The sequence below is a fragment of the Lucilia sericata genome, unplaced genomic scaffold (genome assembly GCF_015586225.1).
Source record: "Lucilia sericata isolate MDLA Ls3-8-SP2 unplaced genomic scaffold, ASM1558622v1 Contig000536F_arrow, whole genome shotgun sequence".
Lineage (NCBI taxonomy): Eukaryota > Metazoa > Arthropoda > Insecta > Diptera > Calliphoridae > Lucilia > Lucilia sericata.
The window spans coordinates 95,156-110,740 of record NW_023994546.1 but is presented as its reverse complement, the minus strand read 5'-3'; the positions used below and the strand labels follow the sequence as shown (position 1 = coordinate 110,740).

General features: G+C 31.5%; 1 protein-coding gene across 2 annotated transcripts in view; it reads right to left on the bottom strand.

Moving 5' to 3' along the window:
* LOC119605936 (semaphorin-1A) overlaps nucleotides 1-15,585 on the bottom strand; it is a 203,432-nt gene that overhangs the window by 116,067 nt on the left and 71,780 nt on the right. For both annotated transcript variants that reach the window (XR_005231615.1, XM_037959288.1), the window contains exon 3: nucleotides 8,533-8,728. Coding sequence is in view for 1 of the 2 variants with exons in the window: in XM_037959288.1 (XP_037815216.1) it covers nucleotides 8,533-8,728 (196 nt within the window). In the remaining variant the exon portion in view is untranslated. The remainder of the gene's footprint in view (nucleotides 1-8,532; nucleotides 8,729-15,585) is intronic.

The following is a 15,585-nucleotide window of genomic DNA, read 5'->3' as shown; positions in this document are numbered from 1 at the left end:
ATAGAAAAGGTTTCTTAATGAAGAAACTTTTTTGTATAGAAAAAGTGTCCTAATGAACACACTTTTCTGTATAGAAAAAGTTTCTTAATGAAGACACTTTCTTGCCTTAATGAAGAAACTTTCCTGTATAGAAAAAGTGTCCAAATGAAGACACTTCTCTGTATAGAAAATGTGTCTTAATGAAGAACATTTTATGTATAGAAAAGGTTTATTAATGAAGACACTTTTTGTATAGAAAACTTATCTTAATGAAGACACTTTTCTGTATAGAAAAGGTGTCTTAATGAAGACACCTTTCTGTATAGAAAAGGTGTCTTAATGAAGACACTTTTCTGTATAGAAAAGGTGTCTTAATAAAGACACATTTCTGTATAGAAAAGGTTCTTAATGAAGACAATTTTCTGTATAGAGAAAAGGTGTCTTAATGAAGACACTTTTCTGTATAGAAAAGATGTCTTAATGAAGACACTTTTCTGTATAGAAAAGGTGTCTTAATGAAGACACTTTTTTGTATAAAAATGTATCTTAACGAAGACACTTTTCTTATGTGTCTTAATGAAGACACTTTTCTGTGTAGAAAATGTGTCTTAATGAAGACACTTTTCTGTATAGCAAATGAGTCTTAATGAAGACACTTTTCTGTATAGAAAATGTGTCTTAATGAAGCCACTTTTCTGTATAGAAAATGTGTTTTTACTGGCGTTAAATAAACATTACTGGCAACTCTTGTTTCATTTAATTTCCAATATCCTTTATATACAATATATATAGTTTTTTCTGATGAGTATGAACATTTTATAATATGTGTATGTATATGTATATAGTTTATAAATATGCATATTTGATATTGTTAAAATCATTTTTCTACTATTTTTAATTAAAATATTTAAAATAAAAATACAAAGTTATTTTATTTATTAAATAATAATAATAATAATAACTATACATTGTTGTTGCTATTTTAGAGGCAACCTTAGAGTTTATTAAAAACAATAACTAAAAATTAATTAATACGCAAGAAGGTATGTGTTACATTTAGTTTGAATTTTATATTAAAAACAGGATTTACATAAATTTCGGATAATTTTAATAATAATAAAGAATTTTAAGATTAATTGTTTATAGACTCATAAAATGTATTGGATTACTTTGGCAGTTAAGTGAAAATTTTCGCAAAATTTTTACAAAAGGATTTTAAGCTTAATTTTATAGTCATTATAAAGAAAATTTACTAATTGATCCACAGAAGCCTAAATTGAATTTTAGACTGATTGTTAAAAAGGATATATGGGAGACATTTTTATTACAAGACTTTTATACAAAATTCTCATTTATTTGGAAACCTGTAAAGAAGATTTTGACATTTGGTGAAAAAAGGATATAAGGCAAACTTTTTTCAATGAAGCAATTTTTAAATTTTTTTCGATGTAAATTAAAATACATGGAAAAGCACAAGTTGCAAGATAAATTTCAAATTTCTTAATTTAGTAATAACAGCAAAACCTAAATATTTTATTTTAGGTTTGTTTTTGGTTTTTTCAATATAAAAGGTTTGCCTACTGTTAGGCTGCTTTAACAACTACTATTCAGATAAAGATAAACATAGCTCCTTTTATATATTGTAAACCTAAATTCTAGTCTAAAAAGATATTAATTTTCTTTATAAAGAACATCTAAGCGCTTTTTCTCCATTAAGCAATATTCTCTTCTCATAGTCTAGATTGTTTTTTAAGGTTTTATTATATTTTTTTTTGGTAAAAAATTATACTATAATTTTCTTTTATAGCTTTTCAATTTATTACTGATGATACTTTATGCATTGAAATCTGTTCAGGTATGTGTGTGAGAGAATGAGAGTCCTTGTTGTATGTTTGTAATCTTCTTTTTAAAATGCTTTTTTTCTTCTCGAATGCTTTGTTATATTAACCATTTTTTATCGTTTTCTTATTCTCTCACAACAAATTTTCTTTTTACGTATTTTGCTTGTTCTTTAACTTCCAGTTCAATGAAGCCAACAATAGGAGGTGATGTTGTATAGGAAAAAAGTGTATTGCATTTTTAGCAGAGTAGTAGTAGTAGCAGTAGTACGCTGCAATTGATGTTGTTGTCATTGTTAAGTATTTATGTAGGAAGGAGTTTTTTCTTCGTACCTTAAAAAATTCCTTGACATAGAGCGAAAAAATAGCATTTTTCCAAAAGAGATCTTTTCTACCCTCTCCGAAGTAGTAAATCACAGTTGTTAGTGTCCACACATACACTTACATTTATACATACATTCGTTACAATAACCACGTTGGTATGTGTGTCTGTCCGATTTCCAATGACAAGGACAATGGTAAACAACTTTACAGGAATTCATATCCTGCATTATACGCATCCGTTAACTTGTAGCGTATAAATTGTTATGAAGTATAAACAGGGGACATAAAGAAAGAAAAACGAAAAAAGTATGATATAAACGGAAAAGTCTAAAGAAAGTACAAAGGAAGCAACAAGAAAAAGGTGGTCACTGTTGATAGAAGCCCTACATTAAGCATTAATGGTGCGTAAATAGGCAAGTGCCTTATTGAAGACATTTTTTGCATAGAAAAGCAGTCCTAATATACACTTTTTTGTATAGGCAAGCGGCCCTAATGAAGAAGCTGTTCTATACACAAAAAGTGTCTTAATTAAGACAATTTTCTGTATAGAAAGAATTTCTTAAAGAAGACACTTTTCTGTATAGAAAATGTGTGTTAATGAAGACTCTTTTTGGTATAGAAAATGTGTCTTAATTAAGACTCCTTTCTGTATAGAAAAAGCGTCCCAATCAAGACCCATTTCTGTATAGAAAAAGTGTCTTAATGAAGACACTTTTCTGTGTAGAAAATGTGTCTTAATGAAGACACTTTTCTGTGTAGAAAATGTGTCTTAATGAAGACACTTTTTTGTGTAGTCTCTTAAAGAAGACACTTTTCTGTATAGAAAAAGTGTGTTTATGATAACACTTTTCTTTATATAACAATTGTCTACATGAAGAAACTATTCTGTATAGAAAAAGTATTTTAATGAAGACACTTTTCTGTATAGAAAATATATCTTAGGCAAGGCACTTTTCGGTGTAGAAAAAGTGTGTTAATGAAGACACTTTTCTATACGGAAATATTGTCTTAATGAAGGCACTATTCTGTATAGAAAAAGTGTCTTAAGAAAAGGCGTCTTAAGGATGATGACCTTTTCTGTATTGAAAAAGTGTCTTAATGAAGACACTTTTCCATATAGAAACAGTGTCTTAATAAAGGCACTATTCTGTATAGGAAAAGCGACTTAATCAATACGCTTTTCTGTATAGTAAAATTTTCTTAATGAAGACACTTTTTTGTTTAGAAAATGTGCCTTAATAAAGACACTTTTCTGTATAGGAAAGATGTCTTAATGAAGACACTATTCTGTATGGAAAAGGTATCTTAATGAAGACAATTATCTGTATTGAAATGGTATCTTAATGATGACACTTTTCTGTATGGAAAAGATGTTTTAATGAAAACACTTTTCTGTACAGAAAAAGTGTCTTAATAAAGAAACTATTATGTTTGGAAATAGTGTCTTAATTAAGACTCATTTCTGTGGAGAAAAAGTGTATAAAGGAAGAAACTTTTCTGTATGGAAAAGGAGTTTTAATGAAGACACTCTTCTGTATAGAATAAGTGTCTTAATGAAAACACTTTTCTGTACAGAAAAGATGTGTCAATGAAGACACTTTTCTGTATAGAAAAGTTGTCTTAATGAAGACACTTTTTGGTATAGAAAATGAGATTTAATGAAGACTATTTTCTGTATAGAAAATGTGTCTTAATGAAGACACTTCTCTATATAAAAAGGAGTCTTAATGAAGACACTTTTCTGTATAGATAAAGTGTTTTAATGAAGACACTTTTCTATATAGAAATAGTATCTTAATGAAGATTCTCTTCTGTATAGAAATAGTATCCTAATGAAGACACTTTTCTATATAGAAAAAGTGCCTTAATGCAAACAATTGTATTTCATATTTAAAACTGTCGGGTATTCTGACATATATTCTATGAATCTGTCAATATATAGTTATCCTTGTAAAACTCAATACATACAAAAAACGTGTGTATGTTTTATAACTTGTCAACAAATGTTTTATTCCGTTTGTTGTTACAAAATGCTATTGCTGCAACTATTGCTATACTTTGCTTTATTGTCTTTTTAAATTGTTGGCGATATATTGTTTTATTGCGTTTTTCTCTTTTTTTTTTGTCATCATTTCTATTGTACTCGTTACATTATTGTCACTATTTGTATGCAGCATTAGTATGTTATTCATTATTTTCTTATAAGCTTTTTTCTGAGTGTGTGTGTTCTCTTTTTTTTTTTTTTTTGCTTTAAAGCTATTTATTGCTTTCAATTGCAATTTGCTACTTTAACTACTATAGTTTTGCTAGTACTTTTTTGCAATTTTATATTCGTTAAAACTGTTGTAGTGTTCTGCGAATTGTTTCGTCATTTTTAAGGATTTTTCATTGCAATTAGTGGGTTTATATACTTTTCTCTTTTACTTTTGTGTTGCAAAATACTTTAACGAGACAAACGTTAGAGCACAATGAAAATGACAAAGAATTTTAATTATTTTTTTTTTCTTCGCCAATTTGAGATATTGCATAAAAGATTTGAAAAACAAGAAGCTTAGTTTGGAATATGTGAAATAATTTGAAAGAATTGCGTTTTTTGTGAAGGAATTTTAAGAGTTAGACTAATTTTGACAATAAAGCCATGTTTTAAAAACCAATTATAAACTTTATATGTTCGACAGGATTCACTTTTTTATTGAAAAATGTATGTATATATAAAGTATTTCCTTTTCCACAAAGCATAACAGTTTAAAATAAATTACTCATACGTATTGAAATCAGAAATCAAAACCAAAAACATTAACCTTTAATGACATTCCCTGTAAAATGGAATATTTGTAAAGATTTTTCGAATTAAAAAAGTAACAACCAATACAGCTCAATACAACAGATAAACTATTTTTCGAATCCTGTTGCCAGAGTTACGTCACATTGAATATGATTGTTAAATAAAATGTACATGTGTGTGCATTTATTATAAAATACCATAAATGTATAGATATAAAATATTATTTTTAATATTTTTTTTCTTTAAATTCTATATAAAAATATTTTACTTTTTTTATGTAAATATTCTTGGAAGTAGATGTGAAATATTTAGGTCAAATCATAAAAAGAGACACATAACTTTCAAGGTCTCTATTACGATCTCTTGCAGATTGGATCAACTTTAATATTAAAGCTTTTTCTAAATTAGTCAAGTTTCAAACCTTTACAACGCCTCTGACATTATCATCCTCACTCAATAGTTTTCTTTCTTCCACTACAACTTTATTTTCCTGCATAAATTTTCATTTATTTACACATTTTCTATTATACATAAATATTTATTTGCTCTCTAATGCCAAACGACTATCTCTATCTCTGGCTTTTTCGTACTCATTCTCGTTTTTTTTTGTTATATTTTACTTCCGTTTCATAAATATTTTTATCACATTTAAATGAGGCGCAAATACAGAGAAAAAATGTACTAAAAGCAGAAAGCGATTTGTTTCCATCAAGTTTATCCCCTGTATTTATATCACTTCATATTTTTTTACAACATTTTTTAACAAATAATTTTGTTTATTTGTTATTGTTGTTTTCTTTTATTGTTTATTCGTGATTGTAGACATTCATATATTTATTGTTATTGTTTTGTGTGTTTTTTTCAATGGGTTTATGGGATTTTTTTTTGCAAATTTCGGATTTTTTTTTTGGCCTTTATATAATTTATGGCCAAAATAAATGTTGAAAATATTGCCAATTTCATTGTCACTGTTTTAAAATAAAAGAATGTATAATACACATAAATATTAAAGGGCTTATTTATTTGCGTGTCAGTGTTTATAGGCTAAGGTTTATTTTAAGTTACGTGTTTAATGTGATTTTTGCAACAAATATTTTTTTTAATTTGGTGTTGTTAACACGAAACTTAACGTCTTAAATCAGAAAACATAGACTTCAATCCAGCCAGTACTATAGAAAAGGTACTAAAGATAGAAAGGTCTAAAGATTATTTTATCTCGACTATATACTGATTAAAGACATAAGAAATGCTCTGAAGTCCAGTCTGCAGAGTTTATATATTCAACACTATATAATGAATGATCTATTGATAACTATAAACTGATCTCTACTCAAAACTGTACACTGATCTATAGTCAACTATCTATAATCTATAGTCAAGACTATAGACTGATCTATAGTTAAGACTATAACATGATCTATAGTCAAGACTATAAAATGATGTATAGTCAAGACTATAGACTGATCTATAGTCAAGACAATAGAGTGATTTATTGTGAAGAATACAGACTGATCTATAGTCAAGACTATAGACTGGTCTCTAGTCAAGACTTTAGACTGATCTACAGTCAATACTATAGACTGATCTATAGTCAAGAGTACTGACTGATCTATAGTCAAGACTATAGACTGATCTATAGTCAAGACTATAGACTGATCTATAGTCAATACTATAGACTGATCTACAGTCAACACTATAGCCTGATCTATAGTCAAAACTATAGACTGATCTCTAGTCAAGACTATAGACTGATCTATAGTGAAGACTGTAGACTGATCTATAGTCAAGACTATAGACTGATCTATAGTTAAGACTATAACATGATCTATAGTCAAGACTATAAAATGATGTATAGTCAAGACTACAGACTGATCTATAGTCAAGATAATAGTGATTTATTGTGAAGACTATAGACTGATCTATAGTCAGGACTATAGACTGATCTATAGTCAAGACTATAGACCGATCTATAGTCAAGACTATAGACTGATCTATAGTCAAGACTATAGACTGATCTATAGTTAAGACTATAGACTGATCTATAGTCAAGACTATAGACAGATCTATAGTCAAGACTATAGACAGATCTATAGTCAAGACTATAGACAGATCTATAGTCAAGACTATAGACAGATCTATAGTCAAGACTACAGTTCTATAGTCAATTCTATAGACTGATCTATAGTATAGACTATAGACTATGGAGTGAATTATAGTCCTAGCTATAGACTGATTTATAGTCCAAACTATAGACTGATTTATACTTCAGATTATACTCTGATTGTGCAAAATATGGAATGATCAATAGTCCAGACCATAGATTCATAATTATGTCTGATTTTCATTTAAAGCAAATATTAGCAATAAAATTATCACAAAACAAGTAAGTATAGTCGGGCTTGGCCTACCATATGATACCCAACACCAGTTATGAATATTAAATGTGATTTATTTTTCATAATAAAGCATTTATCTTAAATATTACTATTCCGATCTATTTAAGCAATTTATAGACTAAAAACTTATTTTCTAAATGAGGCTTTATATGGGGGATAGGACCAAATGTGGACCGATCCTTATAAAATGGGCTGGATAGATTTGTAATTATATAATATTTGTCTGTGCTAAATTTCATTGCAATAACAGTGCTAATAAATGAATTGCGGATATTCAAGTCACTTTCTGAAAGGGGCTTTGTATGGGGGCTAGGGTCAAGTGAAGTCCGATCGTTTCAAAATTCGGTAAGGTCATCAAGGCTTGTATAAAACTTAGTTGTGCGAACTTTCATCGAGATGCATTTATATTATTCATTATGAGCTCAAAAGCCCTTTTCGGGGGGTTCAGTTGTATGGGATCTAAGTGAAATAATGGACCGATTTTAACCATTTTCAATATGCTTCGTCCGACTCAGAAAGTGATTCTGAGTCGATCGGTATACTTTAAGGTGGGTATAGAACTAATATTTTAATGCGTTACAAACATCAGCACAAACGCATAATACCCTTCCCACTATAGTGGTGTAGGGTATAAATATGATACACTTTTGTTTGTGATTGTTCTTACTGTTGTAGCTGATAATATTAATGTTTATTTGTTTAATATTTTTCCTCATCAACACATCATAATAAAAAATTAACAAAAAAAAAAAAAAAACAAACCCACAAACCAGGGTTATCCTCTCACACACACACTTATATTGACAATCATTTCATTCATTTTTACAAATCATCGTCATAAAAACTTCAACCGCCAACATAAAATCAACAAAATATGTATGTATGTAAGTATGTTGAAAAAATACATACAGTAAATCCAAGGTGACCGTAAAAAGGCGGGGGTGTATAAGAAATTCATGTAGTTTATGTAAATAAAATAAAATATATTATTTAATGTGTATTTTTTACATTTTTTATTTTTGGGAAAACGCTAAAGGTAAAATAGAACAAACTGTAAAAACGGCTCCCTTAATACACGCTGTGAATTTATAACAAATTTGCTGTTGTTGTTTGTTTAAATTTTTTTACACAAATTTTTATCACTGTTGTTGGCAGCAAAAAAAAAAATTCAACAGAACGAAAAAAATTAACAAGAGAAGCGTAAACTTACCAGCAAATACTGATGTTGAATTATGTCGTGGATCGTATGGACAAACAGCTTGTCCATTTTTAGTTGCCTCCAGGGTATAATTGTTGTCGTTGATTATGTAAGTGTTACACATGGGACGAAATGAATTTGTACCGCATACAAATAAACGTCCAGGCGAGGTAACAACCATGATGCGTATATAATTTTGGCACGCCTCCTGTAAAAATAAATGACAGAAAACAAGGTACGAATATGAGTATAAGTTTAACATTTTATTTATTTAGTGTTTGGTTGTATATGTTTTTAATGTAAAAAAAGTTTATTTAAGGTATTAAATTGTAATTAATATAATTAAATATATTGTTTTTCGAAAGGTGTGTAATTTAAATGAGTGTTAAGGAAAAAAATTAATAGCAAATAAATTTGTTCAATGTTTTTGAATAAAAAAGTAATTTAAGTTATTTTAAAATTTGTCTATGTAGCTTATCTTAGAAACAAACTTTATACTAATTCGAGTAGCTAAGATCCTAGCTACTCCAATTACACTACACTGTCCCCAGTGGGTTAAGATATACTGACTAGAAAATAATCAATTCTAGTAGTAGCTTAGACCCTAGACTAGCTAGAGTAGCTTAAACTCTGGACTAGTCAGAGTAGCATAAACTGTAGGCTGGCTAGAGTAGACTAAACTCTAGGCTGGCTAGAGTAGATTAAACTCTAGGCTGGCTAGAGTAGATTAAACTCTAGGCTGGCTAGAGTAGATTAAACTCTAGGCTGGCTAGAGTAGATTAAACTCTAGGCTGGCTAGAGTAGATTAAACTTTAGGCTGGCTAGAGTAGATTAAACTTTAGGCTGGCTAGAGTAGATTAAACTCTAGGCTGGCTAGAGTAGATTAAACTCTAGGCTGGCTAGAGTAGATTAAAATCTAGGCTGGCTAGAGTAGATTAAAATCTAGGCTGGCTAGAGTAGATTAAACTCTAGGCTGGCTAGAGTAGATTAAACTCTAGGCTGGCTAGAGTAGATTAAACTCTAGGCTGGCTAGAGTAGATTAAACTTTAGGCTGGCTAGAGTAGATTAAACTCTAGGCTGGCTAGAGTAGATTAAACTCTAGGCTGGCTAGAGTAGATTAAACTCTAGGCTGGCTAGAGTAGATTAAAATCTAGGCTGGCTAGAGTAGATTAAAATCCAGGCTGGCTAGAGTAGATTAAACTCTAGGCTGGCTAGAGTAGATTAAACTCTAGGCTGGCTAGAGTAGATTAAACTCTAGGCTGGCTAGAGTAGATTAAACTTTAGGCTGGCTAGAGTAGATTAAACTCTAGGCTGGCTAGAGTAGATTAAACTCTAGTCTAGGCTGGCTAGAGTAGATTAAACTCTAGGCTGGCTAGAGTAGATTAAACTCTAGGCTGGCTAGAGTAGATTAAACTCTAGGCTGGCTAGAGTAGATTAAACTCTAGGCTGGCTAGAGTAGATTAAACTCTAGGCTGGCTAGAGTAGATTAAACTCTAGGCTGGCTAGAGTAGATTAAACTCTAGGCTGGCTAGAGTAGATTAAAATCTAGGCTGGCTAGAGTAGATTAAAATCTAGGCTGGCTAGAGTAGATTAAAATCTAGGCTGGCTAGAGTAGATTAAACTCTAGGCTGGCTAGAGTAGATTAAACTCTAGGCTGGCTAGAGTAGATTAAACTCTAGGCTGGCTAGAGTAGATTAAAATCTAGACTGGCTAGAGTAGATTAAAATCTAGGCTGGCTAGAGTAGATTAAACTCTAGGCTGGCTAGAGTAGATTAAACTCTAGGCTGGCTAGAGTAGATTAAACTCTAGGCTGGCTAGAGTAGATTAAACTCTAGGCTGGCTAGAGTAGATTAAACTCTAGGCGGGCTAGAGTAGATTAAACTCTAGGCTGGCTAGAGTAGATTAAACTCTAGGCTGGCAAGAGTAGCTTAAACTCTAGGCTAGCTAGAGTAGCTTAAACTCTAGGCTAGCTAGAGTAGCTTAAACTCTAGGCTGGCTGGAGAAGCTTAAACTCTAGGCTGGCTGGAGTAGCTTAAACTCTAGGCTGGCTAGAGTAGATTAAACTCTAGGCTGGCAAGAGTAGCTTAAACTCTAGGCTGGCTAGAGTAGATTAAACTCTAGGCTGGCAAGAGTAGCTTAAACTCTAGGCTGGCTAGAGTAGCTTAAACTCTAGTCTGGCTAGAGTAGCTTAAACTCTAGTCTGGCTAGAGTAGCTTAAACTCTAGTCTGGCTAGAGTAGCTTAAACTCTAGGCTGGCTAGAGTAGCTTAAACTCTGGACTAGTCAGAGTAGCATAAACTGTAGGCTGGCTAGAGTAGATTAAACTCTAGGCTGGCTAGAGTACATTAAACTCTAAGCTGGCTAGAGAAGCTTAAACTCTAGGCTGGCTAGAGTAGCTTAAACTCTAGTCTGGCTAGAGTAGCTTAAACTCTAGTCTGGCTAGAGTAGCTTAAACTCTAGTCTGGCTAGAGTAGCTTAAACTCTAGGTTGGCTAGAGTAGCTTAAACTCTAGTCTGGCTAGAGTAGCTTAAACTCTAGGCTGGATAGAGTAGCTTAAACTCTAGGATGGCTAGAGTAGCTTAAACTCTAGGCTGGCTAGAGTAGCTTAAACTCTAGGCTGGCTAGAGTAGCTTAAACTCTAGGCTGGCTAGAGTAGCTTAAACTCTAGGCTGGCTAGAGTAGCTTAAACTCTAGGCTGGCTAGAGTAGCTTAAACTCTAGGCTGGCTAGAGTAGCTTAAACTCTAGGCTGGCTAGAGTAGCTTAAACTCTAGGCTGGCTAGAGTAGCTTAAACTCTAGGCTGGCTAGAGTAGCTTAAACTCTAGGCTGGCTAGAGTAGCTTAAACTCTAGGCTGGCTAGAGTAGCTTAAACTCTAGGCTGGCTAGAGTAGCTTAAACTCTAGGCTGGCTAGAGTATCTTAAACTCTAGGCTGGCTAGAGTAGCTTAAACTCTAGGCTGGCTAGAGTAGCTTAAACTCTAGGCTGGCTAGAGTAGCTTAAACTCTAGTCAAGCTGGATAAGATTAATCTCTAGTCTGACTTGATTGCATTGATCTATACTTTTACCACAGCGTATAAAATTCTAGTCTTGTCAGAATAGACTGAACTTTGTCCTATTTAACCTACATAAAACTCTAGTTAGTCCGTAGTAATTTAAACTCTAGCCTCTTTAAAAATATATTTGTATCTTGACAATCTAAATTAATTTATTTTAAATTATTTTTTGTTAAATATGTCATCTCTATTTGACTGATCACAAAAATGTCATAAAACTTTTTCTTTTCTGCCAGCCAAAACCTATTTCAAACTTTTTTCCAACTACTATTCTGATATAATTTATTTTTTCCTATCACATAGAAAAACCAACTAAAATAAATTCCTTTTCATCTCGACAACAAATTTTTGGCACTATTCAAATGCACTCATTCATTAAGTTTAGTTTGTTAAAAAAAAAAATCATAAAAAAACAAATAAACATGCAAAAAAGCTCCAACAAAAAACCTGCCTGCATAAATATTTTTGTTTATGCATTTTTCACGTAATTTGTATACATATTTTTTAACTTCATTTTGTATAACTTTATTGCATTGTACATACTTCCTTTTTGTTGTTTCATTTTGGTATCGTGTTAAACTCGCAAAATAATTTTCAGAGAAAGAATGGAAAAAAGGTCAAATAATGTCGGCCATATTGTATTTGAGACATTTTTATATGATTTTTTTTATTAAAGCTTGCTTGCCTGCTTGGTTATGTGTATGTAAATATGAAGTCTATGTAGGAACAAGCGTGTATGTAAGTTTGTTAATCATTCGTTTGTTAACAAGAGCGAGTGCAGGTATGTATGCATGTGTATGTTCTTGTTGGATACAATCAGTTCTTATACTCCATGCATGAGTATTTTTCATTTGTTTTATATTTTACCGTTATATGTACATATGAGGGGTGTATGCATCAGCATGATGCTTTGGTATGTTATGAATGTTGTTGTCATTGTTGTTTTGTGTTCCCTGTTGATTTTTTTCTACTTTTTTGTATATTTTAAAAAAAAACTATTGTTATTGTGTCGCTATTATTGTTTTTATTTTATTCCAGTTGCCTGATTATACTCGTAACAATGGCTGCGTATTGTTTTAGTTGGGTCACTCTCTAAAGGGATGGTATACCATTTATCCATTAATTAAATGGACAATTGCTCATAAAGTTAATGAAACATTTTTAATGTTTGAAACTTACTCCTATCATACGTGAGCTCTAATGAATTAAACTCAGATCTAGTTTTACAGGAGTAGATTACAATTAATCTCTAGACTTACTGAAGTAGATTGAACTCTAGGCTGGCTAAAGTAGCTTAAACCCTAGGCTGGCTAGAATAGCTTAAACTCTAGGCTAGCTAGAATAGCTTAAACTCTAGGCTGCCAAGAGTAGCTTAAACTCTAGGCTGCCAAGAGTAGCTTAAACTCTAGGCTGGCTAGGGTAGCTTAAACTCTAGACTGGCTAGAGTAGATTAAACGTTAGGCTAGCTAGAATAGCTTAAATTCTAGGCTGGCTAGAGTAGCTTAAACTCTAGGCTGGCTAGAGTAGCTTAAACTCTAGGCTGGCTAGAGTAGCTTAAACTCTAGGCTGGCTAGAGAAGCTTAAACTCTAGCCTGGCTAGAGTAGCTTACTCTAGCCTGGCTAGAGTAGCTTAAACTCTAGCCTGGCTAGAGTAGCTTAAACTCTAGCCTGGCTAGAGTAGCTTAAACTTTAGGCTGGCTAGAGTAGCTTAAACTTTAGGCTGGCTAGAGTAGCTTAAACTCTAGGAATATCGAAGACGTATACGTTATTTTAATTTTTAGCGGAATTTGTTAGCACTCATGCGTACTGTGATCTACTTTAAGTGTTCTTTATTTTTTCTTATTTATTCCTTAAGAATCATAGTGGCATTGTAATTCACAAAGTATTTGGCAAAAATATAACAGTTGATTTGATGATTTTATATCTATTAGCTTTAGTTTTGTTCAGTTTTATTCCTGCTTGTATTAAAAAAATCCCTTAGTTTCTCTAGAGTTACTTCTTCAACCTAACATTTTTGCCCTGTTACAGTTACACACTACATGACTCCTGTTGTAATGTTTTTATTTGTTTGGAAACAGAAAAAATTATATATTTTTTTTATTTTGTTAAAGAAACAATGAAAAAAAAAAAACAACAGCTAAAAAAATTAAAACAAACATTTGTTAAGTCATTCGTAAAGCTTTTGAATACAAAAATCTTTAGCTGGTATGTAGTTTTTTTTTCATTTACTCTCAAATTGCATTTGTTTTTTGCTATTGTAGATTCACTCAGCAATATCCACTTGAGCTTTAAAGGCAAAAAAACTCACTAACATACACGAATTGTAAAACAATCTTACATGATAACGTAAAAATATGTACTAATAATACATACAAATAGACAGATCTTGTTAAGCAAAGCTATAAGTTAGGAATGGCTTTTTAAAAATGTTTTCTGTTTCGAAAAATTCTTAATAATTATGATTCTAATAACTTTCTTTTAAAATTACTTTTTCAGTTGACAAACAATAATATGTTTATATGTTTCTAGTTTATTTAAGGATAGTCCTTACACACAGATTCAAAATGATGTAAGTTAGACTTCCTCACGAAAAGAAATTCTTTTGAGCATATGTATTTTAAAAATATGTTTCATTTAAATGTTCTTCTTATATACAACATATAGAACGTATGCTTAATTTTTAATTCATAACAAAATCATTTATTACTCATACGTATTGTCGTCCCTTTAACTTTTTTTATTCTGTATAAAGGATTAGAACTCCTTTCGTTGTTAAAATTCGTGTCATTTTGTCGTCTCTCTAGGGTAAAAATACTATGACTGCGTAGGTATTTATATTGTCTACATATGTATATCAAACTTTGTATGTTACAGTTGTTACTAGGTATATACAAATGTATATGTACATGTGTTGCTCCTATTGCATTGTTTATTCAGGTTAGGATTGCTATGTACATACATATGTAAGAATTGTTATTGTTATTATACACCAGCCACTTCCACTTTGTGCTGTAGCACTTGAGCTACTCTCTATACTGTAAAACTACTTTGCTTGTTACTTGTACTAAACACTATTGCCTCTACTAAAACTACAAAAAAGAATAAACTTACTATTGCCACTGTTACCCTTAGAGTTTATCATTGTTTTAAAGAGGGTATAAAAAAACACAACAACAACGAAAAGTATGACCATTTATTTTATATGCTTGTTTGGCTTGTTAGAGCTTTATTTTTTACTAGTTGAAATTTTATTATTTATGTAAAAATTTTCAACAGCATGCATGTGTATTTTATGTAAACTATACACTAAACTACGTAGTAAAAAACACTTGTTTGTAAATAAAATATGAAATTGTTTAGATCTACATTCACAGCTATAGCATTTTCGACAGGAATTTTTGATTTTAGAGCAAAAAAATAAATAAAAGTTGGAAAAAAGGAATTTTGTTAGAATAACTTTCATTTTTTGGTATTAAATATTGAAAATAAATACAATAAGAATACTAGAGTAGGCCGGAGTAGCTTAAACTCTAGGCTGGTTGGAGTAGCTTAAACTATAGGCTGGAGTAGCTTAAACTATAGGCTGGCTAGAGTAGATTAAACTCTAGACTGTCTAGAGAAGATTAAACTCTAGGCTGGCTAGAGTAGATTAAACTCTAGGCTGGCTAGAGTAGATTAAACTCTAGGCTGGCTAGAGTAGATTAAACTCTAGGCTGGCTAGAGTGGCTTAAATTACAGGTTGGCTAGAGTAGCTTGAACTCTAGGCTGGCTAGGGTAGCCTAAGCTCTAGGCTGGCTAGGGTAGCCTAAGCTCTAGGCTGGCTAGAGTAGCCTAAGCTCTAGGCTGGCTAGAGTAGCTTAAACTCTAGCTAGAGTGGCTTAAACTCTATGCTGGCTAGAGTAACTTTAACTCCGGCTAGAGTGGCTTAAACTCTAGGCTGGCTAGATTAGCTAAACTCCAGTCTGGCTAGAGTAGCTTGAACTCTAGGCTGGCTAGAGTAGCTTAAACTCTAGG